This window comes from Tiliqua scincoides, chromosome 9 (genome assembly GCF_035046505.1).
Source record: "Tiliqua scincoides isolate rTilSci1 chromosome 9, rTilSci1.hap2, whole genome shotgun sequence".
NCBI lineage: Eukaryota > Metazoa > Chordata > Lepidosauria > Squamata > Scincidae > Tiliqua > Tiliqua scincoides.
This window is the reverse complement of record NC_089829.1, coordinates 37175745-37203592: the sequence shown is the minus strand read 5'-3', so window position 1 is coordinate 37203592 and position 27848 is coordinate 37175745. Positions and strand designations below refer to the sequence as shown.

The 27848-nt window shown below is 41.9% G+C and overlaps 1 protein-coding gene across 1 annotated transcript; it reads right to left on the bottom strand.

Moving 5' to 3' along the window:
- Nucleotides 1-21217, bottom strand: GPATCH1 (G-patch domain containing 1). Its single transcript, XM_066637087.1, has 20 exons — nucleotides 21126-21217; nucleotides 18432-18566; nucleotides 16780-16865; nucleotides 16128-16288; nucleotides 15269-15366; nucleotides 14365-14420; nucleotides 13781-14020; nucleotides 13013-13190; nucleotides 12803-12882; nucleotides 11601-11808; nucleotides 9989-10276; nucleotides 8356-8534; nucleotides 7552-7679; nucleotides 6251-6387; nucleotides 5407-5576; nucleotides 4005-4221; nucleotides 3134-3241; nucleotides 2725-2858; nucleotides 1824-1969; nucleotides 1-328 (listed from the first exon to the last, which is right to left on the bottom strand). The coding sequence occupies exons 1-20, from the start codon at nucleotides 21199-21201 to the stop codon at nucleotides 298-300; spliced, it is 2856 nt and encodes a 951-aa protein (XP_066493184.1). The 5' UTR covers nucleotides 21202-21217; the 3' UTR covers nucleotides 1-297.
- Nucleotides 21218-27848: the final 6631 nt, after the last annotated feature.

The window sequence follows — 27848 nt, the reverse complement described above, 5'->3', positions numbered from 1 at the left end:
TAACATTATAAACTTAGTTTATTAAAATTTCTTCATGCTCATCTTCATTAAAATGCAGAACTTTCATGATTCCTTTTGAATTTACAATTATTTTGAAGTTACCACAGAAAGTTCAAGAGCTTTTTACAGCATTCCACATCTCATTTGGGTTTTTTAAAACTATCAAACCACAAAATTAAGATTTATGCTTTTATGCTATCAGATCCAACATAAATACAGTATTTACAGAACACTCAGATATTGCTGATCTGCCATCACAGAGGAGATCAGAAGATGAATAAGGTCTAAGAATCCAGGCTACCGCTTTACAATTGGAAGATTTTTCATCCTAAGGAAAAAAGGAGAGGGATGAAAATAACTGAGTAGGTAAACAACGGAAAGAAACATTTTAAAACCGTAAACTGAGCTGTCATCTCTATCGGCTAGTAATGTGAGATAATCCAACTACTGACCACATCTTCAAAATGTGAGTTTGAAGAAGTCCAGCCGCAAGTATACATTCACGCCGAAATGTGTGAAAAGATATTTCTTCTATGGTTTACTGGGAGCAATAAATTGGCCTGATGGGGAAAACATGCACTATCTTAACATAGCTAACATTTCAAAAGGTAATTAATAAGCATAATAGTTCTTCTTGGTACATACCAGCATATCAAGACAATTCTCAAAAAATGAGCACACACCTTTGTCTTAATGCAGAGAGAAAAACTGATAGCATATAAACATACGATATGCTATCGTACAATATGCAAGTGCTACAATTTATAGGAGAAAAATCAGATCAATGACTAGTCATTTTTAAAAATACTTCTCTCTTAAGAAGAGAAACGGAGTCATTTCAATAAGCACTATTTTCTAATCAGCATCTTTTGTCTGAAGCTACAAGAGGATGCTATCGTATTACTGGTATGCTTATAACTCTCTTGATTCTCTTTCTGTCAGTTCTTATCTTGACAAGAATAATTTATTTCTCATGTTTTTTCCCAAAACCATATTACTTATTTATTCCCAAAACCATATTCCCATCCTAAATCCTTGGAATATTATGGACATTTAATTGGGGCTTCATTTTACAAACAATTACTTCTATTAAACTTTGTGAAAAAGAAGAAAAACTATCCCAAAATAGGGCTTCCAAACGTGTGAAAAGAAATGATTCCCCTCCTCTTTCGGCGCCAAAAATCTCTAGAGGTCCTCATTTCATTGCAACCAGTTTCAAAATTTGTTTTGTTAACTAGCAAAAGAACTTGAAGACTTGGGGGCCCAACTCAATGCAACTTCAACAATGTCACTTGCCCTAGCATGTCTGCTTTTTTTTCCCTACATGGGGAGAGGTTGGGACTGTGGCAGGGTACACGGTATCAGCTGTAGTTTTGATCCTCTCATCCCATAGTGTTATCTGTTCTGAAACAAACAACCTGACTGGAAGCCTTTTATTTCAGGGCACACATGGAGCGGGGGCGGGGAGGGGGAATATCAGGATCAGATCCACAACAGGGTGGGGTGCAGTAGAATAAAAGCCTCCTCTCATATGTACTTTTTTTTTTAAAGCAAGCATGATGCGAGGACCAATGATACAAGTCACATCTAGTTTTGCCTTGATCTTTTGGGAACACCTTTTAGAAAGCTGGCAAGAGGACAATTTGGAGTGGAGAAGCAGTACAGGGGGAAAAATAACAGTTAAGCATTTCCTCCCCTTCTGCAGTATCTCTGCTCCAGAACTGGCCACCTCCCAAAGTGTCTTCTCTTCCTTTATTTTTAAAACAAGACATCAGGGCTCTGTTGCATGCGTTGTCGTGTACATGTAGCCTCTTACTTTTTACCTTTTCAAAAGTTCTTGTGGCGATATATCAATGACCTCTCCATCACTGTTACTGTCACTACTCTCAGTAGTGTTCGAGCCGCTGTTTTTCTCGGATTTCTTACTCTTGTGCTTGCCCTTGTGTTTGTGTTTCTTGTGTTTCTTTTTCTGCAAAAGAAGTTCAAGTCTAATAAGATAGGCTCTCTACCTTAGAAAAATACATCTGACAAAACTGCGGAGGAAAAAAAATACAAGAAAATAGCTCAGCAACTGAAAATACATTCTATATGCTGAGCATGTTTAGGATGAGCTAATGGCCATTCTGAAATCACGCTGAAAAAAGCCTAATAGTTCAACATTATGCACATTTACCCAAAAGGAAGTGGTATTCACTGCAGTAGCCCTTATTTCTACATGACCGAGGCAGAACCCCATCAATCACAGGACTTAATCAGGATTGTGGGCCAAATCCTATCCAATTTTTCAGCACTGGAACAGCCATGCCAATGGGGCATGTACTAGATCCTGCAGTAGGTGAATCATCATGAAGGTCTCCTCCAGGTAAAGGAACATTTGTTCCCCTTCCTCAGGGCTGCACTGCGGTTGCACTGGCACTAGAAAGTTGGATAGAATTGGGCCCTGTATCCCCTCATTGTTATCTTGCACCCAGAGCATGTTGTGCTCCTCAGATCTGTATGCTTCAAAATCAGGGTTTACACACAAGCCAAACATACTTGGGACCTATTAGCATAACACGAAGTTCAATGCATAAATGCCTAGGAGAGGAAAGGCTGATCAGTTACAAATCCTATGCTCGGGGGAAGAAATGAAAAATTCTGCATAGGATGATCCTTTTATCTATTTTCTATAGTTTTCACCTTTGACCAAGTGGTTAATGAATCCATTTTACTTAAATAAATCACCTTTTCCTTTTTGTGTTTATGTTCTCTTTTGGTCTTGTGTTTTTCTTTGCTCTTCTTAGGTTTCTCTTTCTTAGTGGCTTCAGGAGAACTTGTTGGCTGTAATTCTCCATGCTTCAGAGGAGTGTCTAAAGTGTCTAGAGTGTTAGAGGTAGAGAAAAATATTTTATTAAGATCCAGCCTAAAACTTTCAGTATTATACATTTTTGAATCCTCTTAAAGACACAACAACCCTATTTAACATTTTCTTCTTTTATTCACTACCAACTTGTTACTGTAAAGGCATTAAAGTCAGTACATTCCTGCATGCAAACCTTTAAAATATAAACTTAGAAAGACCACAGAAATGCAACACACACAAACATATCCAACGTACAGAATTCACATATTGCTCAGAAACATCAGCATTTACCGGAAACAGCTGGAGGAAGTCGTGGTCCAAATTCCTCTCCTTCATCAACTACTTCCTTCAAAGGTGCCATTATAGTACAAGGAGGCTCAGGTGTGATGATTTCACTCTCTTTAATAGCAAAAGGCATAATTAATTTTTAAAAGTTAAAGTGTGTTTTAAATAACCTAAGACAGCACAATGAAAATCATCCGCTGAGCCAGATACTATATGTGGCTCACTGATTTGAAAGCCCACCATGTGGAATCCTGCCATTGGCGATATAACAAAGGTTCTTATAACCTGCAGCAGGACTTGAATCAGCTTACGCCACCTGTTTTGTCCAGAGTATAATTTGGCTTGATGAGAACTTCTGAAATATTTCTATTTTTTCCTTACAACAAGTTTTAATCTATTGCTGACCCCATAAACATCATCTTGTCAAGAATTCCACATCTCTTAGAAAGGTAAACTTAGAAATCTCAGTACTTCTGGGTCACACAGGTGTGCCTCTGAGACACTGGGCTGGTTCTTAAGGTTTGGCAAGATGGGAATAAGCCTTGTCCTCATGTGTTCCCTCCTTTCCTTGCTCACTCCACTTCAGTTAGTTACTTCCTTGTTCAGGAAAACCAGTTTGCTGTTACATTCAAACCATGGTTTGTGTTTGCCCTCCAAATCATGACTAGAAATCAAGGTTTGCAATACTGGTTTGGAGGGAAAGCATAAACGATTGTTTGCTGCTTTGGATGCAACAGCAAACTATGATGTACTTGTGTTGGGAAATAACTGACTGAAGTGGATGAATGGAGGAGGTACCACAGTGGATGCAATACTTGTTCCTGTAGTACCAAGCCAGGTTTTGGCAATATGTCTGAATGAAATCACTGACTATTACCTTGTACATTAGGTAAAGAGGAACCTGGCAGATCTGGAAGCTCCATAGGTTCAGCGACTGGCTCTGGGACTGTTGCCGATTGCTCTTCTCCATCACTCTCTTCTTCAGATGAAGATGATTTTTCATCTGAAGAGCTGGCAAAGATGGCTTTAAATAAATCCATTGACGGCCTGCTTTCTTCTTCTACTTCATTCAGATCACTAGTTTCACCGATTGCCTGTACACAAGAGTAGAAAGTTCATGGTGAAGGAGATAACAATATACTTCTCCATTAAGTTAAACAAAAGATAATGCATAGAGCCTCAACAGTTGCATTATTTATACACCTAGCAGGAATTTTAAGAGCTAATGGAGGGTCCTAAAAATCAAGACTGTTGAACCATAAGGCACTACTATGCTTTGTCACCTTCTGGTACAAAATATTTCTCATGCAATGTTAAAACCAGTTGAAATGACACAAGTAAAACACATAGGCTGCAATCCTAACCACACTTTCCTGAGAGTAAGCCCCATTGAACAAAATAGGACTTACTTCTGAGCAGACCTGGTTAGGATTGTGCCTTTAGTAGGTGTTCGATTAGATAAAACATGAAATGAGCACTACATCTGATCTACTACAAGTTACAGGTTGCAGTTAATTAGGGACTCTAAATCTGAAAAGGTTAAAGTATTTTTAGCTAACGAAAGAGTACTCCTACTCCTTTTAAAATATTTGTAGTAAATTAAAATGGATTTATATGTAAAACTCAACACCATCGTGATCAAGTCAACAAGGTTAAGTCAACAATGAGTGTTACAAATCTCCCTGTTCTACTACTGCATTGTAAAATTCAACTAGCAGATCATTTATGTCAAGTTGTACTTCTCATAGATCACCAACTGCACTCCAGTAAAGTTTACTGTGTACTGCAACTAAGCTCAAGATATATCAAGTCTCTTTTGTTTTTCAAAAGGTATACTTACCTAAAATATCTTACTTTTTTTAAAAGAAGTATTTAGGTTGTTCATTCAGATGCAGCTCAGTAAAATTTAGGGCGAATTCAGACACATGCTGAGCTCAACCAAAGCAGTATTCAGCAGTACAGACACTGGTGTTTCTAAATAATTGTAATAATTGGTGTTTCTAAATAATTATACTACATAAGTGTACAGGTGCAGCTTTACCCTTCTTAACTAAATCATAGAATGTGACTGTTAAGACTAATCTTATTTACTTTATTTCTTTACTAAACAGTATTTTCAGAGGCAACCATGTAACTAACAAGGTAAGACAGGAAAATAGATCCGTTTCTATATCAATTTTCTACCATCTAAGAGTAGAAAGCTGGAAGGACAAAGTATATTAAGAATGTATGGTGCAATAATCCTTACTGGGAGCATGAAACACTTGGAGCTGCTATACCTTATTGGAAACTGCTTCGGTGATTCTGTCTTTGTCCTCTGCATTGACTGGTGTCAATTTTTGCTCCTGAACATCAACCTTTGATCTAGCCAAACTTATGAACTTGCTAATGGCATCTGTTTTCTTCTTCTCTTGGTCAGACACATCCCATCTTGATGGCTTCTTTGGTTCTTGAAAAGATTAGGCATAAAGTTACACTGTTAATTGTCACACTTTCTCTGTCAATCAAAATATATTTGTTTCAACATCAATGCTTATAATTTTTTTAAAATCGTAACAGTATGAAATGTTCACAGTTTATGAATTAGACCAGCATTTCTCAACCAGTGGTACGCATACCTGCGGTACTTGAGCTGCTGTCTGATGAAGCTGATCCTCCTCGCAAAGTTTCGCCTCCACCGCCTCAGCTGATTTTGGCTGGAGGATCAGCTTCTATCTCAAGCAGGCTCTTGCTCACCAGCTGACTGTAAGCAATGCTTCCGACAATCAACTGATGAGCTGCTAGCCAGTAAGAACAAAAATGTTTTGTCCTTTCCCCAGGAGCTTCCGCATAGCCAGACCAGAAGAAGCAAACCAGAAGGGGCGGGGCCATATATTGACCTTGCTGGTATTTGGGATACTTAAGATAGACCATGAGAAGTGGTACATCAGGGGACAAAGGCTGAGAAACACTGGACTAGACCCAAATGAGAAATACTCTCGCTGATCCCACAATTAATACAGTCTGCGTAAGACCAATCTAATACATTACTCAAAAACCTTTCTAGTTATTTTCATACCCAACTTTCTCAAGGATTGAAATATTTTACTCTCAGATATAACAAATAAGCAAAGAACCACTTACTGCTCAGAGTACTGCTTGGCTGTACTCCTATATTTGTGGGTTGACTCAATGCCCTTGGTGCAGATTCAGATACTGTCAAGAAATTGAATACAGAATACTTGTCGCGTTTCACTTTGGGCAATCCAACAATACATGACCTGATGAGAAAAAAGGTGCATATCTAAGTCAAGTTTTTTTGTTAACTTTTATCCAGAATGAAAAATACATACAAGGTTAATTAAGGAATGTATACACTTGTACTTAAATAGTAACCGAAAAACAAACAAAAAAACCCTTAAACATTCTGTTCTACAAATTGACTAAAATTGGCAAGAAAACTAGGAAGGTCTAGAAATAGCTTGTCACATATATAAGTCCAAACAAGACAGTCATTCTCCTGATCAAAAGACTCATTGATTCAGAGACAGTGTATCAGTCTGGGTGGCTTGTGCTCCCATTAAAGGAGCGAGCCGTCCGAGTATCTTTGGCTCAGCTCTGGCAGGTGCGCCAACTGCGCCCCTTCCTGACTCTAACAGACCTGGCATTGATTATTCATGATTTAAGGTACCTCTTGTTTGAATTACTGCCCTGCACTCTACATGGGGCTGCCTTTGAAGGCCCTCTGGAAACATTAATTGGTGCAAAATACAGTTATGAGAGGACTGAGGGGCAGTTAGTTTTACGCTCATGCTATGCCTTTGTTGTTCCAGCTGCATTGGTTGCCAATTTGTTTCCAGGGTTTAGGGTGCTGGTTATGACCTTTAAAGCTCTAAAATGGCTTGGGATCAAGGTATTTGTAGGACTGTCTTCCACCAGGAGTCTTCCCAATACTTAAGACCCTCATATAAGCTCTAAGAGATGCAGCTTGTAGGAACAAGATCTTGGTACAGGAGCCCTCCCCGTGGACAATATTTCAGAAGAGGCTGAAGTCTTTTTTTGCTTCAGGAAGTCCTCTCCAATTTATTGTCTGCTGCCCTATACATTTTTTTTGAAGTTTTTTCCAGCCTCCTCACTGTTTCCTGGAAGTGACGGCTTTTGTTGCTATCTTGCTTAATTTTTGCTTTAAATCAATATTGTAAGATGTTCTTAAAATTTTTGTTGTGAGCTGCTTGGCTCCAACAGGAAAAAAAGGTGGAATAGGAAGCTTTTAAATAACAAACAATAATATAATAATAATACAAACAATAATACAACAGTAGAACTTGCACAAGGACCTCCCGGAAAGATCAATGACTTTTTCTCTTTTCCAAAAGTCTACTCTGCAACTAACCAAAACTTTTTTTTTTGTTTCTTTTAAGTGCTGAGATGCTCAACCAACTCACTCTGAGTAAGGATCAGGAACATTAAACCTTTTGCATAACAGTTTGTCAGGGTGCCATTCGAACTTCTCTCTCGTGAGCTTGCCGAACATCTTCATCTTTGCAGCAGCCTGCTTGTCATCAACATCAGCCTAAAATAAACCAGGCAGGGATTAGTACCTATAGTGCCAGAGAGAAAACAAAGTACTAGCTGATCATTGATAGCAAAATTAAGTTGCTTCTAATTACAAAATTCTGATGGGAAAGTGCTTCAAATAAATCAGCATTGTGGAGGCTGATATAAGCCATCACAGGTGGCTCGTTATTGTAGAGCAGGGGTGTCCAAACTTTTTGGCAAACTCATCTCTCTGACACTGCCGGGGGGGGGGGGGGGCAGGAAAAAAAGAATTAATTTACATTTCAAATTTGAATAAATTTACATAAATGAATATATTAGAGATGGAACTTATAGGAATGAATGAAGGTCTTGCCAGTAACTCAAGACATATAAAAGGTTTTGCACAAAGCAAGACCAGCCTTTCCTTTGCTGCCACTGCTGAATCACAGAAATGAAACAGCAAGCAGTGGAGGGAGCCCTTGTCCCACAGCTCATGCAAGAGGTAGAACAGTTGGCCATCATGCTGAGAGCAGTTGCATCAGACCAGTGCGAGCTCCAGCAAGTCTCTGGAGGGCCAGAGGCTCATTGGAGACTGGGGGCTCCCCGCAGGCCAAACTGGGAGTTCTCGAGGACCGCAAGTGGCCCCAGGGCCAGAGTTTGGGTACCCCTGTTGTAGAGGCTAGCTACTGCAGAATTTAACAAGAACACACCTCTTGATCACGAGGAACTTCCACTTGGTCAGTGTCATCCTCAAGCTTGGCATGAGTAAATCTAGAAGACAAGACAGAGCTGGAAGATTTGTAGAGCATTGCCGCACGAGAGAACTCCTCTTGCTCTCTTCCACGCTCCCATTCTGTCATAATCGGATCTAAACAGCTTTCTAAAGTATCTAATGGAAGATAAAAGTATAATTAACAGTCCATAAAACCAAGCAGAAATACAAAACAAATGAACTTTTAAAAATTGTATCTAACAAACATACATCAGGGTAAATGAAGATAATTAAAATAGATATGAATGAAATATACATCTAATCTATAATCTAACACATCAAATAAAGATAACAATACTCAAATGAATGCCTACATCATCTTGAAACAAACTTGCAAATTTGAGAGTACAGTGGTGCCTCGCAAGACGAAATTAATTCATTCCGCGAGTTGTTTCGTATCGCGAAAATTTCGTTTTGCGAGGCATCACTGCAAACTGCAAACAAACAAACAAAAAAATTGCAAAAAAAATTCGTCTTGTGAAGCACGGCCATAGAAAAATTTGTCTTGCGAGTCACCAAAAAAATCGCGAAATGCTTTTGTCTTGCGAGTTTTTCGTTGCGCGAGGCATTCGTCTTGCGAGGCACCACTGTAATTGGTTGACTTTGCAGAAATGAATTAAACAAATGAGTGAACAATTTTTTCAAAGCGTATCCCAGCTTTGCCTTTTTCTTTAACTTGTATATAGTTTATTCATTTGGCCAGGAGAGCTATGCATTTGGTCTCAGAGCAGAAGGTCCCAGGTTCAATTCCTGCCCCCCCCCAAGTAGGGCAGAGAAAAATTCCTGTTTGAAAAGATAAAAATGGCCAGATCCAGTAAAATATAGAAGTATAAAGATTCCTATGATTTGAGGGGCAAAATCCCACATTTTAATCAAGCTGTTCTCCTGTGGCTAGTATTAGTTTGCTGCTAGTGCTTTGCAAATAATATTCTAGCTGCTGTAATCATACAAGAAGCCAGTTCAATATCATTCTGATGTACTCTATCCTTAGTATATCCCAGCAGAAAGCAAAAGGGGTCCAATAAAGGAACTTTATTTACTACACAAAAAGGGGAAACACACTCTTTGAAGTCAATGAAAATTCTCACACCGATGTAAAATTTTAGCTCAAATGAAGGGAAAAGATGAGCAAATCACAAGCATGACCAAAAGAAAAATACAAATTAGAGGGACAGAGAGAAGCAAGGCCTCAAACTAGGCATTAGCAAGCAGAAGGTTTATTATGGAGCTTCGTGGGTTGATATGTATTTTGATAAGCTCTTACCAGCACATTCCTATGCATATCTATCCAGAAGTGAGCTCCATTAAATCCAATGGGACTTACTTCCAGGGAAGTGTGTCTAGGACTGCATAAGTGAATCATGGTTAAGCAGATCATATGCCCAAAATGTACTGTGCATGTTCAACACAATACAACTAACTTATTTCCTGGCTCAGTTTGAAGCCTTGACCTGTGGCTCAGATCTTTGGGGCTGCCTCTCCTTCCCTTCTGCTCATTATAATACGTGCTTTAAGTTGCAGAATCTATCACGACAGGGGGAAAAAGAGGCATAAGACCATTTAGTAATTACCATTCTTTCCATGTTTAAGATTTTCTATGAACTCTTCATATCTCTTTTGTTTTCTTGGATCCTTTGCAAACGGTTTGAAGTCCCCAGAACTGATTGTAGCTAACTGGGCCTCCAACTGCAATTGCCCCTTCTGTGGAACATTGTGCAAAGCAGGTGCCTGCAACTGGTTATGCACAGATTGCGGGGGCAGCACTGGAGGTATCATCTGCTGCTCTACTTGCTGCTTTACTCCTCTGATTCTCTCTTTGTCTTTATCAGACAAATACTCTAGGACAGAAGTGGCTGGACCTAAAAAAGGAAAGAAACATTACAAGGTGTAAAATTCCGGCAAACAACATAATTGTTTTTGTTGAACTGGCAGAATTTTTGGTTAAACAATACATTTTTTTGAAGTCTTTAAAAAAAAATTATTTTAAAAAATTGTCCCAGCTTTCCTCCATTGAAGAGCATGAAGCAGCTAAAGAAGAAATTTATAACAGGCAACTATCAATGAAACACTCAGCAATAGTATCAATAAAATTACATCAAGGCAATCCTATACAAATTTACCTAGGAGTAAGTCCCACTGAAATCAACTGGGCTTCTGAGTAGTCATGTGTAGGATGGTACTTGCAGTCACTACCAATCCCCGCCTCCCCCCAACAATCTGATGCAATGTATATAACGATGAGGGCAGATGGTTTTCCCGAGTTGGGGGGGGGGCATGTCAAAACATTGCACTGAAAAACTCTGCCAGGGCTGAACTAGCTCTTATAATAAAATATGCTGATAGACAGAGCTACATGGGCCTCACTGATGGGATGTCAAAATTGTAACTACTTTTCATAACTGTAATTTGGTAGACAGTTAGCAATCCTAATTATTAGAAACAACTAAAAACAGGACAGTTTTCTCACTTTGAAACTTGGGGTACGAAATTTGCCTCATAAAAACAAAGAGCATTGCATGACAGAACAACCTGAGGGGCACACTAGACTGGATGAAATCAAATATTGGGCTGTGGGAATTCCCTCTTGACCGTTACACTGCCTTCTGACATGACTCTGCCCCTCAATCTCTGAAATATAAAATATGTCTCATGTGAAACCGAGCGTTCCCATTCCCACACAAGGGAAACCTTTCGGAAAAGAATATTTAACCCATTTTTGCCCAGTCCACAGGTGTACACATTTGAACCCTGTTGCATATATGCAATATTGGACATAAATGGTTTAAAACAGAGGCATAAAAGAACAGGGAGCAAGCTGTATTTACACACAGCAGACTGCGTCTTGAATGCATGTTAAATCAGTTTGAGTGTGCTAGCTATACAGGTTTAACAGAAGGAAACTCTTTGCACACTGGATAATCAGTGGTCAGATAAAGAGGGGACTCCTATTTAATCACATCTTATATATTTTTTTCAATAAATGAGGCTGCAATCATAACCATACATTCCGGAGAGTAAGCCCCACTGAACAAAATAGGACTTACTTCTGAGGAGACCTGGTTAGGATTGTGCCCTAAGAATTACTCATGTAAAAACATAAAAGAATGGTCACATAAAAGTAAACCTAGACTACAATGATGGAACATGTGTAATGTACAAACATTTGTAAAGCATATTGAGTACCTTTAAGAGGTGTTTCACCCAGTAGTTCCCTTCTCTGAGATGCAGTCTTCTGGTGTCTGCTGTGCAATGTTATATCACTCTCGAGCTTGCCGGTGGATTCTGCCAAGGCCTGCACTAAATGAGTGTTTTCACTACTAGCTTTTATCACGGGTCGAAAATAATGGACTGGTCTGTAATCTTTTGGTAGATCAGGAGGTGGATAAATCTTCTAAACAAAAAGTAATATAGCACACTCAATTGAATGCACACACAGTTGATTACTTAAAGCAATAGATATATTTAATGAAGATATCAAAGTCACTGGGAACAATATATAGCTGTGCCTTGGCATCGGCAGGGGTTTGATTCTGGAACTCCCTGCTGATTAAAAAAGCATTAAATAAAAACAGTTAAAAAAATAAAAATGTGTCCCTTTACAATCGTGGTTTAAAACCAGCTTCTCTTACTGTTGTAGAGAGGCAGTCAGCAATCAGAAATGCCAGCAACCAGAAATGCCAGAAATGCTTTGCTTGGCTTGATGACGAATGGAACGCGAAAGTGTTCAATTACTTCCACATTCCATTCTCCAGTGAGAGGGAAAGGGGTCCCTTGCATTTCTAATGGCCAACTGCCTCTCCATAACAGTAAGAAAAGTGGTTTTTTAAACCACAATTTTAAAGGGATGCATTTTTTTCTCCATCTCCAGGGATTGGCATGTTCCTTCTCATTTGTAGTGACCATCCATGTTGAGTCAAATCCATGAATAACAAGGTTGGACCTGTAAAGCTTAATCCTAAACCAGGCACGTAAAACAGCAAGTACAATCGATACCTCGCATTCTTACCGAACCTTGGTATCACTTACTGCTCGTTACTCAATTTGAACATTTTGAGACTGATTTAAGATGACTGATTTAATAACCCAGCATTAATTTTTTAAAAGTATTGGGGTAAATTGAATAGGTGGATGAATGGATACTGCTGCAGATTGAACTGCTTTCATTCATACATATGCCATTGCTACTTTGGCTGCTAGAAAGAAAGGGAGGATAGCAAGATTGAGAACCTTTCACACAGAGAACCACCAATATAGTTTTCCATTTTCTGTCCCATGAGAATTTCAAAAAAATTCTGTAAGGCCTCCATTGTCTAAACATACAAAAGAGGGTAACTGTCACTCTTTAGAACAATCTTTTCAGGGTGGAGAAAAAGTGGTTCACTTACCATTTGGGAATTCATTGATGCAGATGCCAGGGAAAAGCCATCCAAAATCTTCCCAATATATTTAAGTTCTTTCTCCATCCCTAGGAGCAATTATAGAAATTCATGAGTACTTTTCAAAGCAAACAAGCATAGCAGGGTTGGGTAAAGTATGGCAACACGTCCTGCAGTAATTTACCCTCTAAGTAAACAAAAGGAAGCTGAAAACAATACCTTTGTGCTTCTGGAACCCCAAGTCCATATCTTGCTTGCTTTTATACTGCTTAGGGGCTGTCCAGCCATACAGTCCATCTCCAGGCTCCTCATCTTTCAGAACAGTATCATATTTGGAAAGTGATTCAGTAGCATAAATGTCATCATCTTCTTCTTCCAAAGCTCCAACACCAAAAGCCTAAAGAAAACATAATAATCATTACAATTATATACCATTTTTAAAAGCTTGGTAATTAAGTCTTTATAAAACTGGGGACAGGAAACCACTTCTTTACTTTGCTATGTAAGCTGTTTGCAGAACAATTTTTGTTGAAAAACAGTATATAAATATTTTTAATTATGCCTGTGCTGTATCAATTCAGACGATGGGGGGGAATAAATGTTTCCATGTGAAAAATACTGATGGCACACTTCCCTGTGAAAAATATCCATCCGCACAGGGAATTAAAGGTCAGGGAGAAGTGTTCTAATCTAGCCTTCTCCTCAACATGTTTGGTTTCTACGTGGAGAGAATTTTTTTCATGGAAGCATACAGGCATGTAAGCCGTCACTTCCAATCTGAAGTTGTGAAACCTGGATACAACCACTACAGTGAGCGTTATTAGGTCACTGTAATTGCCAGTCAGTTAAGCAGGGCACTGAAACGCTGCCTCCCCTACTCCTACTCAGTCCCTCCTTTGGTTTCTAGGATTTCACCAGGCATCATTTACAAGTTTATCCATCTTAACAGCCACAAGAATGAGAAAACCTTTAAGTGTGATGTTTTACCTGGCCTGAGATACCAAGTTTCCGTCCTTTACTGTGCTGCAACTCGCCAAGTAGATCTGTATTTTCCGAACTGGGACTAAAGAGGTTTAACTGCTGCTGTGAAGTTCCAAATAAAGCTTTGGTGGGATCCAGGCCTTTGTAACCAAGTCCATGGACATTCTCTTTAGGAGTCAGGTCTATAGGCATGACATCTTTGGGTGCAAAGGTCACATTTTCTGGCCGATATTCATCATCTTCGTCCTTTAGGATATCACCATCCATTAATAATAATGTTCAGTTAAGATCTTACCTCTTTTTACCCCACATTACTCTGGCTTCTGCCCTCCTCCCACCGCAATGCAATGTCAACATTTAGAATGTAAGCTCTGTGGGGCAGATACCTGCCTTTTGGGGGCTATTTTACTCTGTAAAATGCTGAACACTTTGATGGATGCTGTACAAACCACAAGAGCTGGTTAGCACATGCATTACAAATGATCCTTTTCGTTGTTGTTAATAACAATGTATCAGTTTTCCTTTCTTTTACAGTATATTTGTAAACCCTACATTATACTAAAAAGTGACAAAAATGTTGTAGAAAATACCTCAGATTCTTCAGACCCTGGAGGCAAAGCACAACCATATATTTTCACACCAGGCTCTGCAATCAAATAAGATGACAATGATGACATGAGGCTCAAAAATTGTTGTCTATTCTTCATACATTCAGTTTGAAAGGACACGTCACATCATCTACACTGCAACAGTCACACTAAAGTCAGTGGGGCAACACAAAGAACACACTGTTCAGTATACAACACACTGTTCAGTATAATGACCACCTGCACTGGTGTTGTTGCATTGACTTCAGTGTGACTAGCAGTTAAGATGATGTGTAAAAGTTTGTCCAAAAAGTTCTCCAACACTGTGTTTCTCAAACTGTAGGTAGGGGCTGACTAGGTGGGTTGCAAGCTGATTTCAGGTGGGTTCCCGTTTATTTCAATGTGTATTTTATTTTTAATATATTAGATGATGCTTCCATAGTATATGACTGCATTTGGGGAAATGTGACAAAACTGTACTTTTAACAGGCTATTATGTATATACTTTTAACAATGATAGTCAATGGGGCTTACTCCTGGGTGAGGATAGGATTGCAGCCTTTGGGATGTTTGAGGAATTTTTCTTTAAACAGATTAGCAACTGCTTGGGAGAGTTAAGAGGATTCTTATATATTTTAAATAAATGTTTAAATTTATATTTTATTATAATCTTTTAATTTACTTAATTGATTTGCTTTTGTCATATGGGAGTGTTAAAATTTTTCCTGCTTGATGATGTCACTTCCAGGTTAATGACATCACTTCCAGTGGGTCCCAACATATTGTCATTCTAAAAAGTGGGTCCTGGTGCTAAAACATTTGAGAACCACTGCTCTAGCAGAGTAGGATATACAGACCACATTGCTATATTCCTTAACTAAAAACAAGTACATTAAAGGGAACATACCAGGTTTTTGTTTGCGTGGTTTCCTCTTCACACGAGGTCCAACTCCTTGTCCTTCTTTCCAGCCCATTTTTTGCAACAAGTCAATACCAATAGTTATTCTAAGATGAATTTTATACACACATGGTTACTATAAGCATCTTGAGAAACACAGGTCAAATCTTCAAAGCAGAGCCTTACTTTTAACATCAGTTTGTACAAAGAGAAAATGTGGTACCTGGGAAATGTATACAAAACATCAGTAGGTATATAATCATCAATGCAAACCCAGGAACTTTTTAAAGTCTCATTATTTGCGAGGGCGTTCCCAGGACTCAAAAAAACATGCACTAAAGTAAATCAATTTTTAAAACAAAGTCTCTTTGCACTGGGGGAATTAAAAACAGCCTTGCTGACCTTTTGAAATGCACACAGGGGGGATCAGTCTCTCTCCAGGAGCTTAGGCTTCATTAGGAGGCAGCCATCCCTCCCTTCACCAGGAGCCCCAGTGATAATCACTGCCATTTAGCCTACACATGCTAATGGGGAAGGCAGGAGTTTGCCTTGTTCCTGGAGAGAGAATGATTGATGGATTGTCAGCCTGCTGCCCTCTCTCCCATTAGAGGCTATTGTTAAAGGGATGTTTTCCTTTAAAGGGTATTTCTCATCACTGTTGAGATAGAAAAATCTGTGGATAATTAGATTATACCTGTAATCACTTGCATGATTATCTTTCTACAACAGTAAAAAGCATTTTGTTAAACTGTGATTTTAATGGGGTGCATTTTTCCCCTTCTCCAGGGATCAGCACATTCCTTCTCATTTGCAGTGGCCATTCATGTTGAGTCAAATCCGTGTATAACAAGGTTGGACCTGTACTCACTTTGCAGGTGCTATAAATTCATCCAAAACTGTGGCTCCAGGAATGGGGGCAGCAGCTCCAGCAATTTGTCGGGCTTTCTCTTGTATTTTATCTTTGCTTTTGGAAGCAAATACATCGGAAATGGTAATTTCTTTAGGTGCTATCCCATGTTCGCTAAGGTCCTTCAGAGGGAAAATGAAAAAAGCAAGATGAAAAAGGTTTCATATTGGAAAAAATTCCTCTTCAGATCCATGCAAATATTGAAATACTAGCCTTGAAATGAAAAATAAGAGCACTTGCATTGTGATACTGTCGTTAAAGGTATGGTCTCTTGCCTAAGGTATAATATTTATTAGTCATCTAGACCAGGTGCTATATACTGTACAAAATTCATACCAAAAAGGCTCTTATAGCCATATCGACACATCTACATATCACACAGAGAGCAGCTTGCCTAATGCCACCTAGGCTGCAATCTATACACACTTTCCTGGGAGTAAGTCCCCTTGAACATAAAGGAACTTTTCTGAGTAAACATGCATAGGATTGTGCTGCTACTGAATGCGTGGCAGAGGCAAGATTCAAACCAGAGAAGTTCTGATTGGTAGCTCAGTCTTTTAGCCACTATGCTACATCAGCTCTCTCTCATCTAAAAGTACAAGAGTTAATTTACCTCTTCATCCATAAAATCTTCTGGCCCAAGGACTTTTTTTTCTGCTCTGTTCTGTCGTGATGACACAAAGGCCGATGGTGCCCATCCTTTAAGACAACAATCCATCTTTATGAGACATGAGATTCAGCACTAATGCAATGTTTCAAAACAGAATTGGGAGGTTAGACTGAAAATCAGTTAAACCATTTAATCACTCCCGCATTTGAACTGGCTTCCAACAACATTTTGAACACAATCCAAGCTGCTAATTTTAACCTATAATTAGAGGGGTTCATTTCCAGTGAGTAAGATAGGCTTACAGTCTAGCTCTTATTGGACACAATGGATTTACTTCTGAGTAAGGTTAATAACACCGTTTCCAAACACCTTTACCTAGAACGTCATCATAGTACAATCCTATACATGCTTACTCAGAAATAAGTCCCACTATGTTCAGTGGGGCTTACTCCCTGCTAAGCACATATAGGATTTCAGCTTAAAATGTCTTGAGCCCTTCAAATTGGATAGAGAGCCTCTTTAACTTTGTCCCGCAGCTCTCAGATGGTGCCCTCCACACGCTAAGTCAGAACTACATGGGCTTTGCACTCAGCGATAGCTCCATAGCTTTAGAACACTCCAAAAGCCTACACAAGCTGAAAAACTACTGCATTTTAAGACATTTAGGAGAAACAAGTTGTAAAAGGTCAATTGTTGCAATGAAACACTACTTGGGAAGCACCCAGGGTTTAGAACCTTGGTGCCTGAGTGAAAGTGCTAAAAGCAGAAGCACTCTGAGGGTTTGAAAGTTAGAATTAGAGCAGTAAGAAGTCAGAGCAATGAGAGACACAACAGACATTCAGAAGGTTGATGCAGTGAGAGCTAAGCTGTAAATAGGACGGTCTGAGATTGAGAGAGAAGTCTGCTCCTCCCGGAGCAGACCTTTATTCTGCTTCCACAGACCTTTATTCTAGCTTCCACAGACCTTTATTCATTCTCAAAGCACATGATGACACTAGAGAAAATTATTGAAGGTTGCTGAAGTCTGCACTACTAAGAAACCTGCTGGCTCTGGCTTGACCGCAATACACATTCCTAGATATGCACTTTTTCATAACATCCTTTGTTTACAGACTCTGGGCGAAGACTCAGCAACTAGCCCACTCTGAGTGGGGGGGAACTAGCAAGTTTGCTTGCCGGTTGCCATGTTACCAAGGCTAAGCTCAGCACCTGTGTAGATAACCACTACAGTCAATTAACTTTCTACACACTTATATAGGTGTGCGCCACTTAAGTATGGGGATACATTCTCCTATCCCTGTTGTTATGCGATTAGGTTGTTAAATGAACATTCTACCCAATCTAGTGCCTTTGATGTGTAAGCAGACACTCCCTGCCAGACACTAGCTGGCTGCACAGGCTTCTGGGGATAGATTGCATCTTCTTTGCATTAAGAGCCTCTCTGTTGTGTAAACAGACACTCTGCTGCAGGCTATGGGAAACACGATTGCCTCACTAACAGCATCTTTATTGTGCTTTGGCCACAGTCATATATGCAATCCGTCATTATGGGGTCTGTTGTTAAGAGGTGCATGCCTGTATTGGGTAGTCTTTCAAAAACCACCAGCAGCATTACATGTCTTAAGAAAGCAAGTAACTCTGAGATGATTACCAACCTTCTTTGGAACCCACAGTGTTGAAGTAGCCGGCAGAGAATCCACCACTAAATGCTCCATGAAAACGCATGTATCGCCCCTTCTCATCTCTGACAGTCTGCTCTTGGAGAGGAACTGGTTTCTTAATTCGTTCACCTGCAAGCATTATATCAAAAGGAAATGAATTATTCTGGAAAGTGAATGGATGGTAGAATAAGGCAATACACACCCCAATTGCTGTAGCCTGCTACCTGAAAGGCAAACAAATTAGTTCACAATGTGTCTAACAGTCCCAGGGCACAGTCTGAGAGCATACGATGCAGCCATTTTGCTAAAGCCTAGTAGGCCTAGGTCTTGTCAGTGCCTGAGTTTCATGCTGGAAGATAGTTTTCCTTTTCACGAAGGGAAATTTTAGGATATGCTTTCATAAATTAATTGAACGTGCAGGATTATCTCAAGAACTCCTGACATGCGAAGCAGCATAGCCAAATGTCACATTCCCTTCCCTATTTATGTGCCAGCCACCTGTTCCCTGAATTAGAAAAGGGGAGGGGTGCAGAGGAGGAAGTGTGGAGGAGATCAACAGGCTACAGTAGGAGAAAGAGAAGCAATGGAGGTGAGTGGATGGATGGAGGCAGGCAATCGCAGCCAGTCTGCTGCATGAGGCAAATGCCTCAATTGGCCCCAGGGATGGGCCAGCCCTGTGAACATGGTTCCCTTTATAAGATACCTACTTTTGTATGTAAGCTGTACTGAGAAAAGAGGGAAAGACCTTCAAGACTCTACAGAAGTAGCACATGGCCTGGCTCAGACCAACAGAGCCGAGGCATCAACACATCGAGCAGCCACAGCTGTAAAGTCTTGCTACACAGGAATCAGACAAAAACCACTGGTGACAGATCAATAATTATTGGCCATGAGGATGCCACAGAGCATCTAGGTTCAGAGGCAGCATGATAGCTTTTAAGAATGAAAACTGTCACAGTGCAAGGTGGCAGGGGAAAAAAGGACACCTCTGTGTCCAACTTGTAGGTTTGCCAAAAATATCAGGGCATAATATGTGGGAGGCTGGATCTGAAGGGCTCTCCCTAGAGCACTGGTTTCCCAACCTGTGGTCTGTGAGACCCTGAGATGTAGTCATCAAGGTTTTAAGATTGACTTTGATCACTTCCACCACATTGCTGAGCAAGTGATTTCCTGTGGACCACCACAGAAGGTGGAAAACAGACCACCTGCAGCCTGCAAGAAAAACAGAAACCCACAGATCTTTTCTATAAATAATACATTTCTAATAAATCTGCTCTATTACAAATTTAAGTCTATTTTTTGTATGCAGAGAGGTGGGGGGGTCACATGTGGTCCATGACTATTCCAATATTTGCCTCAGTGGCCTGCAGGCTCCTAAAGGTTCGGAACCATTGCCTTAGAGCAGTGGTTACCAACCTGGGGTTGGGTACTTGGGGTTGGGCTTCAAAGACCTTTAGGGGTACTTGAAAAAGAACTGGATAATGGCAGAAAGAGGCAGGTCTGTATTAGAATGCCTTGCATGGCTGGCAAAGTGGGAAGGAAGGCTGCTAGCTGGCTGCAAAAACCCTGGCAACCACTAGTTTCTGATCATCAATTTGTGTATTATCGGATATGGATCAGTAACTGAAAACACATAAATTTGAAATATCAGCAACTTTACAAACATTTTGCTAATATGAGGGGTATAGTTTATAGAAATGGGCTGTCAAGGGGTATGCAAGTGAAAAAATCTTGGGAAGCACTGGCTTAGGAGGCTCTGAAACCAGCAATGTGCAAAGTGGCCCTGAAGACATCAGGGGTGCCAGAGGCAGGAGAAGCAGCGCTCCCTAATGGAATCCTTCACAAAGCACAGCCACTGTGTGAGGTTAGGCAGGTGAGGCAGAGCCTCCCCACTGGAGTTCTTTGGAAAGCACTGCCATTGCGTGAAATGAGGCAGGTGAGGCAGAACCTCCCCACTGGAGTCCTTCGAAAAGCGCCGCCACTGTGTGAGGTGAGGCTGGTCAGGCAGAGCCTCCCCATTGGAGTCCTTTGGAAAGCAGTGCCACTGTGTGAGGTGAGGCAGGTGAGGCAGAGCCTCCCCACTGGAGTCCTTTGGAAAGCAGTGCCACTGAGTGAGGTGAGACAGGTGAGGCAGAGCCTCCCCACTGGAATCCTTCGCAAAGCGCTGCCACTATGTGAGGTGAGGCAGGTGAGGCAGAACCTCCCCAGGAGTCCTTCACAAAGCACTGCCACTGTGTGAGGTGAGGAAGAGCCTCCCCACTGAAGTCCTCTGAAAAGCGCCATGACCTTGTGAGGTGAGGCAGAGCTTCCCCACCTGAGTCCTTTGAAAAGTGCCACCATGTGATGTGAGGCAGGTGAGGCAGAGCCTCTCCACTGGTGTCCTTTGAAAAGCTCTGCTCTGGGTTGTGGGTGCTTGGATTCCTCACACAGCAGTGGCGTTTTTTGAAAGACACCAGTGGGGAGGCTCTGCCTCACCTGCCTCCCCACCCACCACGTCCCACGGGGGGGGGTTTCTCTCGACCTCCCCTCTCACAGTCAATGCCCCACCTGCCCCCCAACCAGGGTTCAGCCCAGCCCTTCCCTCTAGGCGCGACTCTCTCCCTCGTGCCCAAACGCAGCTGGGCTTCCTGGCGAGGAAGCGGGCGCGGGGCCGCCCCATCCCCAGCTGCGCCCCCGCCCGCCCCTCACCCTCCTCCAGGGGCTCCAGCGGGGTGCCGAGGCGCACCAGCTCCTCCTCCTCGTCGTCGCTCTCGGCGGCCGCCATCTTGCCAGGCCTCCCTCTGAGGGGCGGAGGCGGCCCAGGCCCGGTCCCCGCCTCCTGGGCCTGCCCCTCGCTCTGCCCGGCCTGCTCCGCTCCTGGGCGGCGGGGAGAGGCGGCTCAGCCGGGAAGCAGCTTCTGCTATCACGGTGTGCTCGCTTCCCTGGGAGTAAGGCCCACTGACTACAATGGGGCTTGCCTCTGAGTAGACATGCATAGGATGGGGCTCTAAGACTGCAGTCCTGTCCACACTTCCCTGGGAGTAAGGCCCATTGACTATAATGGGACTTACTTCTGAGTAGACATGCATAGGATGGGGCTCTAAGACTGCAGTCCTGTCCACACTTCCCTGGGAGTAAGGCCCATTGACTATAATGGGACTTACGTCTGAATAGACATGCATAGGCTTGGGCTCTAAGTAGACTTAGGCTGCAATTCTATCCACACTTCCCTCCGAGTAAACCCCATTGACTTACTTCTGAGTAGGCACGCATAGGCTCTAAGTAGGCTTATGCTACAATCCTATCCACTTCACATAGTCCACCTATTTGAAGCACCACTGGAAGTAACTGGTGATGACATCACTGCCAGTTACTTCTGGGTTGGGAGTTCAGATGAGACAAACCCAGTAGGAGGCCCAGGGTGGATGAGAGGGCTTTTTCAAGTGTGGAAAAGCATGCTTTGGAACCTCCTACTGCTGTTTGTTGTGTTGCATTCCTGGTCTCACTGCTGGGCAGCAGGTGTCCAGAACTCCCATGAGTACCACTACACAGGACCTCAAGTACCACTGGTGGTACCAATACCACTGGTTGAGAAACACTGTCTTACACTGAATGCAATCATTGAGCCATCTCACCTGGTTCTGTCTATTCTCTCCTGGGTCTAATTAGCATCAGTGGCAGCTGCTCTCCCAAGATAAACAGCAGCTGGGGGAAGGGGTTGTTGGAACCATGATTTATGGGGGGAAAGTTGAGCTCTTCTCCTGGGTAGTTCTCAGTTTGCCTGGAAGGGAGTTCCATAGCTGTGGCGCCACTACAGAGAAGGCTTGCCTCTGAACTGCCACCCTACTCAATTGGGACAGAGGCAGAATTTGTAGAAAGGCCCCCTCAGATGACCCAAGGGGGCAGGCAGGAATGTATGGAAGTAGGTGGTCTTTCAGATGGCCTGGACCCAAATTTTCTTCCCCTTAAAGGTTGGAAGTAGTACCTTCAAATGGGATGGGAAGTTAATGGGTATCCAGTGTAGTTGCTGAAGCAGTGGTCCAGTAGTGTCATATCGTCTCGCCTCCATAAAGCCATTGCAATCTGCACTAATTGCAGTTTCTGAACCATTTTAGAGGGCAGCCCCACACATTGCACTACAGTGGTCCGGTTTTGAAATTACTATAGCCTGGATCACCGTGGCCAGGTCCAAAAGGCTCAAGTATGGTCGTAGTTGGCACACCAGCCTAAGGTGAGTTGGCACACCAGCCATATCTGCGGGGTGTTCTACTGTGGAACCCCCCTGGTTAAGTGAAACCAGGGCTACAGGCAAATGCCTCCCCCCCCCACCTTCTGCTCCCCTCACCTCCAGAGGGTCCTCTGAGTCCAGCAGAGGCCACAGATGTCCATGATCAGACTGAGCCCAACAATGAAAATAACTTTCAGTTTCTCCATGAAACCAGTAGTGACGTTTTTAATGCCTTATATGGCATTGGGAGGCCCTGGGAAGCTCCAGAAGAGGTGGGCATTGGGAGGGCCAGACCCGCTCTGCAAATGTGAATCCATGGATATGGGATCCGTGAATAAGGGGGGCTATACTTCTAGTTACTGCTGCCACCTGGTTCTCCAGAAAGAACTGAGAGTCCAGAAGAACTCCTAAGTGCATCTGTTGTTGCAGGGGGAGTGCAGCCCTGTTCAAAGGGGGTAGATGATTCAGTACTTGCATTGAGGATTTCCTGACCAGGAGGACTTTTGTTTTTTCAGGGTTCGGTTTCAGCTTATTGGCTTGTGTACAGTAGAGGAGCGCAAGCTTTGGCTGCAATCCTATATCACTTTTCTGGGAGTCAGCCCCATTGAACCCAATGAGACTTAGGGCATAAACCTATCCAACTTTCCAGCGCTGATTCAGCCACAATACAACTCCAAGGTAAGGGATCAAACTTCCCTTGCCATAAGGAGGTTTCTGTGACTGCTTCCCCACCGCAGGATGCAGAGCATACCCCATTGGCACAGCTGCATGAGCACTGGAAAGTTGGATAGGACTGGGCCCTTAATTGAGACTATATATGCATAGGATTGTGCTGTAAATCACTCAGCAATGTCAATGGAGAGTATCATGTTCCTAAACACTTTATTGTACATTGGCCAGAAGAGGTCACTCTTGGGCTATCTGATCTCTGGGGGTTAAGAACTGGCCACTGCCTTGTAGTCTTGGTTAGTCAAAATGTTTTCTGTATAAGTGTAAAACTTACATAGAGTGCCATAGTGGTAAGTTTAAGTACAGGAGCACATTGTGACACTCCCCCCATATTTGCCACACCTCACTAAGGGCCCAATCCTATCCAACTATCCAGCACCATGCAGCCACAATGCAGCCCAGAGGTAAGGGAACAAATGTTCCCTTATTGTGAGGAGGACTCTGTGACTGCTTCCCCACCACAGGATGCAGGGCATGCCCCATTGGCACAGCTGCACCTGCACTGGAAAACTGGATAGGACTGGCCCTAAGGCCAGTACATATACATAGCTATACATAGCTACAGTACCTATACATAGCTACATCACAATAAGTCTCACTGAAGACAGTGGGACTTACTTCTGAATACTCATATATCAAATTGCACTGTAAGACTATTCAATAGCAACAAAAAACCTTTATGTTTCTTTCCCCCTTCTCCTTTTTAGTGAATAAAAGTTTCAAAAGAAAACAACAATAAAAAGGAAAACGAGAAATACTGAATGTGAATAAAATACATAAAGATTGCAAAACACTTTAATAAGCAATCTATTAAAAATTAATAAGCAATCTATGCATAAATCACTAAAAAGGCTTCCCAATGTCCAAATAAGTTTCTTCTTTGGAGTGTTTTCTTCTCCTGCTACTTATTCCCAATTTAAAGCTTATCGTATTTTACTTCACTATGTAGTTCATTTCATTGGAGTTTTCTGAAGTGTACTGCAATAGTTTAACACCAATGGAAAAATTGAATTTTAAAAATCCCAGGTAAATATAAAAGGTACATTACTTGCTTGCCTCTGCATGCTTACTCAAAGGTAAATTCCATTGTGTTCAGTAGGTGCAAAATTGCACCCAGGTGCAAATTTGCATTGTAGCCTTAATGTAACATGAACCACATACTGTCTCTCAGGTAGCTCTTATAAATAACCTTGCTATTAACTTGTGCCCCTAGGCAAATTTCTCAAATTTGCTTCCTGCTGAGCCTGTTTCTTCCTCTCTGCTAAGGCCTTTTCAAAAAAAGTTTCAAAGGCAGTACCTGACTGTGTTGTAGCTAAAGGGGTTCAGGGGGTAGCAATTGCACCAGGCAACAAGGTTTCGGGGGCAACAAGCTGAGATTGACACTAGTGGTCAAAATTGTGAAAACCTTGGTATGTAAGAATAATACCATCATATTATATATCATTTGAAAGGTAATTTAATGCAGAATGCAATTAAACAAACCACATCTGAATATCTGTATTCTATCAAAAGTTATGGCCAATTAACAGAAAAATGAAATCACAACTGCCTTATATAACAAAAAGTGAATTTCTTTAATTCAAAACTGACCTATGAGACTGATTGTTCTGAGAGACAATGAGATGTTATTATGATACAGCTTGGAACCAATAAGCTGTAAATATGAGTCAGCTCTCATTTCCATGAATCATAATACAGTTACCCCGCTAACTGGGTAAAAACGCACTTTCCTTGCCATGGGGCTGCATTTTGGTTACACTGGATTTGGAAAGTTGAATAGGCCCTTATAGCCCAATCCTATCCACACTTTCCTGGGAGTAAACCCCATTGATTCTAATAGGACTTACTTCTGAGTAGACATGCATAGGATTGGGCAGTTAGTTAAATTTGATTTTGTCATTGGGGGGGCTACAAAATCTTCTTTGACCCAGGGTAGCAGATAGATGCCTTAGCTATGCCACTGGCAGGAGGGAGGTGGCAGAGCACATGGGTGGCGAGCAGCTAGTGGGAGGAGGTGGGTTTTCCCCAATTGTCACTTTTTAAAAAGCTGGGGCGTGACATCACTTAGGGGACATCATTTTGATCTTGGCACCAGGCTACATCATCATTAGTTACACCACTTGTTCCTGAGTACTTCTGATGGTGATCACTGTTCCTACTGTAAGAAAAATCATAGATCTCCACTTCCCTTTGAACACACTCCTACTTATACACAACTTTCAGAATCAATGACTCAGAATTTTTTGTTTCAGGCTAACACACAATTGCTATGCAGCATGACAACAGTTTTCAAATTTACATAAACCAGAACAGTTAGTCCTATACATGTCACTAACCAACAAATGTGGCAAAAGAAAACACAGCACCCCTTCAGTAGCTGGACAGGTACAGGTAAGTTGGTTCAGGCTGGAAACAAAAGCAAATTCATTTAATTACTGTAATGCCCTCTAAGTGGAGCTGCCCATGTAAACTAGTGAAGGTTATTAATTGGGGCTGCTCTATGGGATCACATCACCCCTGTAAGAAAGCAGCTTTTGCTGTCTCTCTGTGCCAGGGAAATGTTTTCACTTGTATTATTTCTCTGCATAGGGCTGCTGTTAAAGAAACAGATTACGGTAATAATTTCCAGTGAAAAGTTGGCAACTGCAAGAAATTATCCAGTCGGTCGTGTCAGCTCACTCACCACATGTTCCGCATCAGCTGGACAGCGCATAAAAGATTTTGCCTGACCTTTGGAACAGTGTGCCTTACTCATCAGCACTACATAAGTAAATCTTCTTACACTGAAAGCAGCTACCCCGCCTGGGAATTTATAACAGTTAAAGCAAACAAGCTGGGATTGATTAAACATGTTGGATTTGCAATACGAATCAGTCCCATAGAGTCAGAGGTGTGCCGTCTATGCACTGACAGAGAAAGATAATTAATAAACCTTTAGCAAAAAACCTATTAGAGGCCTATATAACTGAAATTGTTATAGCTAGATGTAGTTTCTGAAGCACGGTGGTGCTGGGACTCAAGCCTCTGATCCAAAAGCCCTTCTCTATAATCCTGTGATTCAGGTTCATCGTGGCAAAGAAAAGACACTCTCCATGCTTATTACTCTCACATTTATTGTTAGGATTATGACAAAACTGAATCCTGAACAGCCTGGTGATAATTCAGGTGACTTACCACATAATTCCCAGATGAATATAGCTGTGGTTCTCAACCTTTTTGCTCTGGGACCCACTTTTTAGAATGTGATCTGTCAGGACTCACCGGAAGTTATGTCATGACCAGAAGTGACATCATCAAGCAGGAAAATTTTTAATGATCCTAGGCTGCAATCCTAACTACACTTACCAGGAGTAAGCTCCATTTACTGTCATTGTTAAAAGAATATACATAGTAGCTTGTTAAAAGTAATGGTCTGTAACATTTCCCCAAATGCAGTCACATACCATGGTAGCATCAAGTCTAATATATTAAAAATAAAATATTGAAATGAAGGGGACCCACCTGAAATTGGCTCAAGACCCACCTAGTGGGTCCTGACCCAGTTTGAGAAACACTGACAGCCACTGAAGCTGAGTGTGGGGAGAGTGAGGAGACACAAAAGAAGACATTTATTTACTCAGAGTTTCGTGGGTCTGTGGAACTGCTTGCCACACTCCTTGCTGGGTTCAGCATGTGCCACCTCCTGGGCTGAGAAGGAGGCCAACAGGAACCAGGTCCCTCGCCTGCTACTGCTGCCACTGCCACCTGTGTGGGCGACTAGGTCATTTGCATGTGCGGAAGCAGCTGGCCAATGAGCACACGCGCGTGTGGGGGGGCACAGCCAAGGGCCAGCCCCACAGAGCTGCTTCGCAGGCGGCAGCAGTGGCAGAGCGGGGGCGTATTGTAAGCCACCTTTTGGAAAGATGGGGTATAAATGTTTTTAATAAATACATATGAAGAAGGCAGCCCCAAAAGCCACTTTAAAGGTAATAAGCAGCACCTTATATTGGGTCTGGAAGCATACTGACAACCAGGCCAGATGGAGAAGCTCAGGAGTAATGCAGTCAGACCAACTGGCCTCAAAGAAGATGTGGGCTGCCGCAATCTGAACCAGCAGAAGCTTTCAGACCATTTTCAGGGGCAGCCCCGAGTGCAGCATGTTACAGTTATCTAGGCCAGTGGTTCTCAAACTTTTAGACCTCAGGAGCCCTTTGAACTCCTAAAAATTGTCATGGGTAGTTCTGCTAACACATGCGCGGAGTCTTGGGAAGCCCCAGTGTGCTGGCGAATGCACTGAGTGGTAGGAGTGGTGCAGCACTGATTGAGCCCAAACGGGGCAGCGGATAGATGTGCTTGTTGAGCCTCCTGAAGGGGTTTCAGGGAGCCTCTGGGCTCCTAAGAGCACACTTTGAGAAACAATGATCTAGGCTGTCTATAGATGTATATAAAAGTATAGATTTTTTCAACGTGCGCTGCCCCTTAACAAGAACAATTCT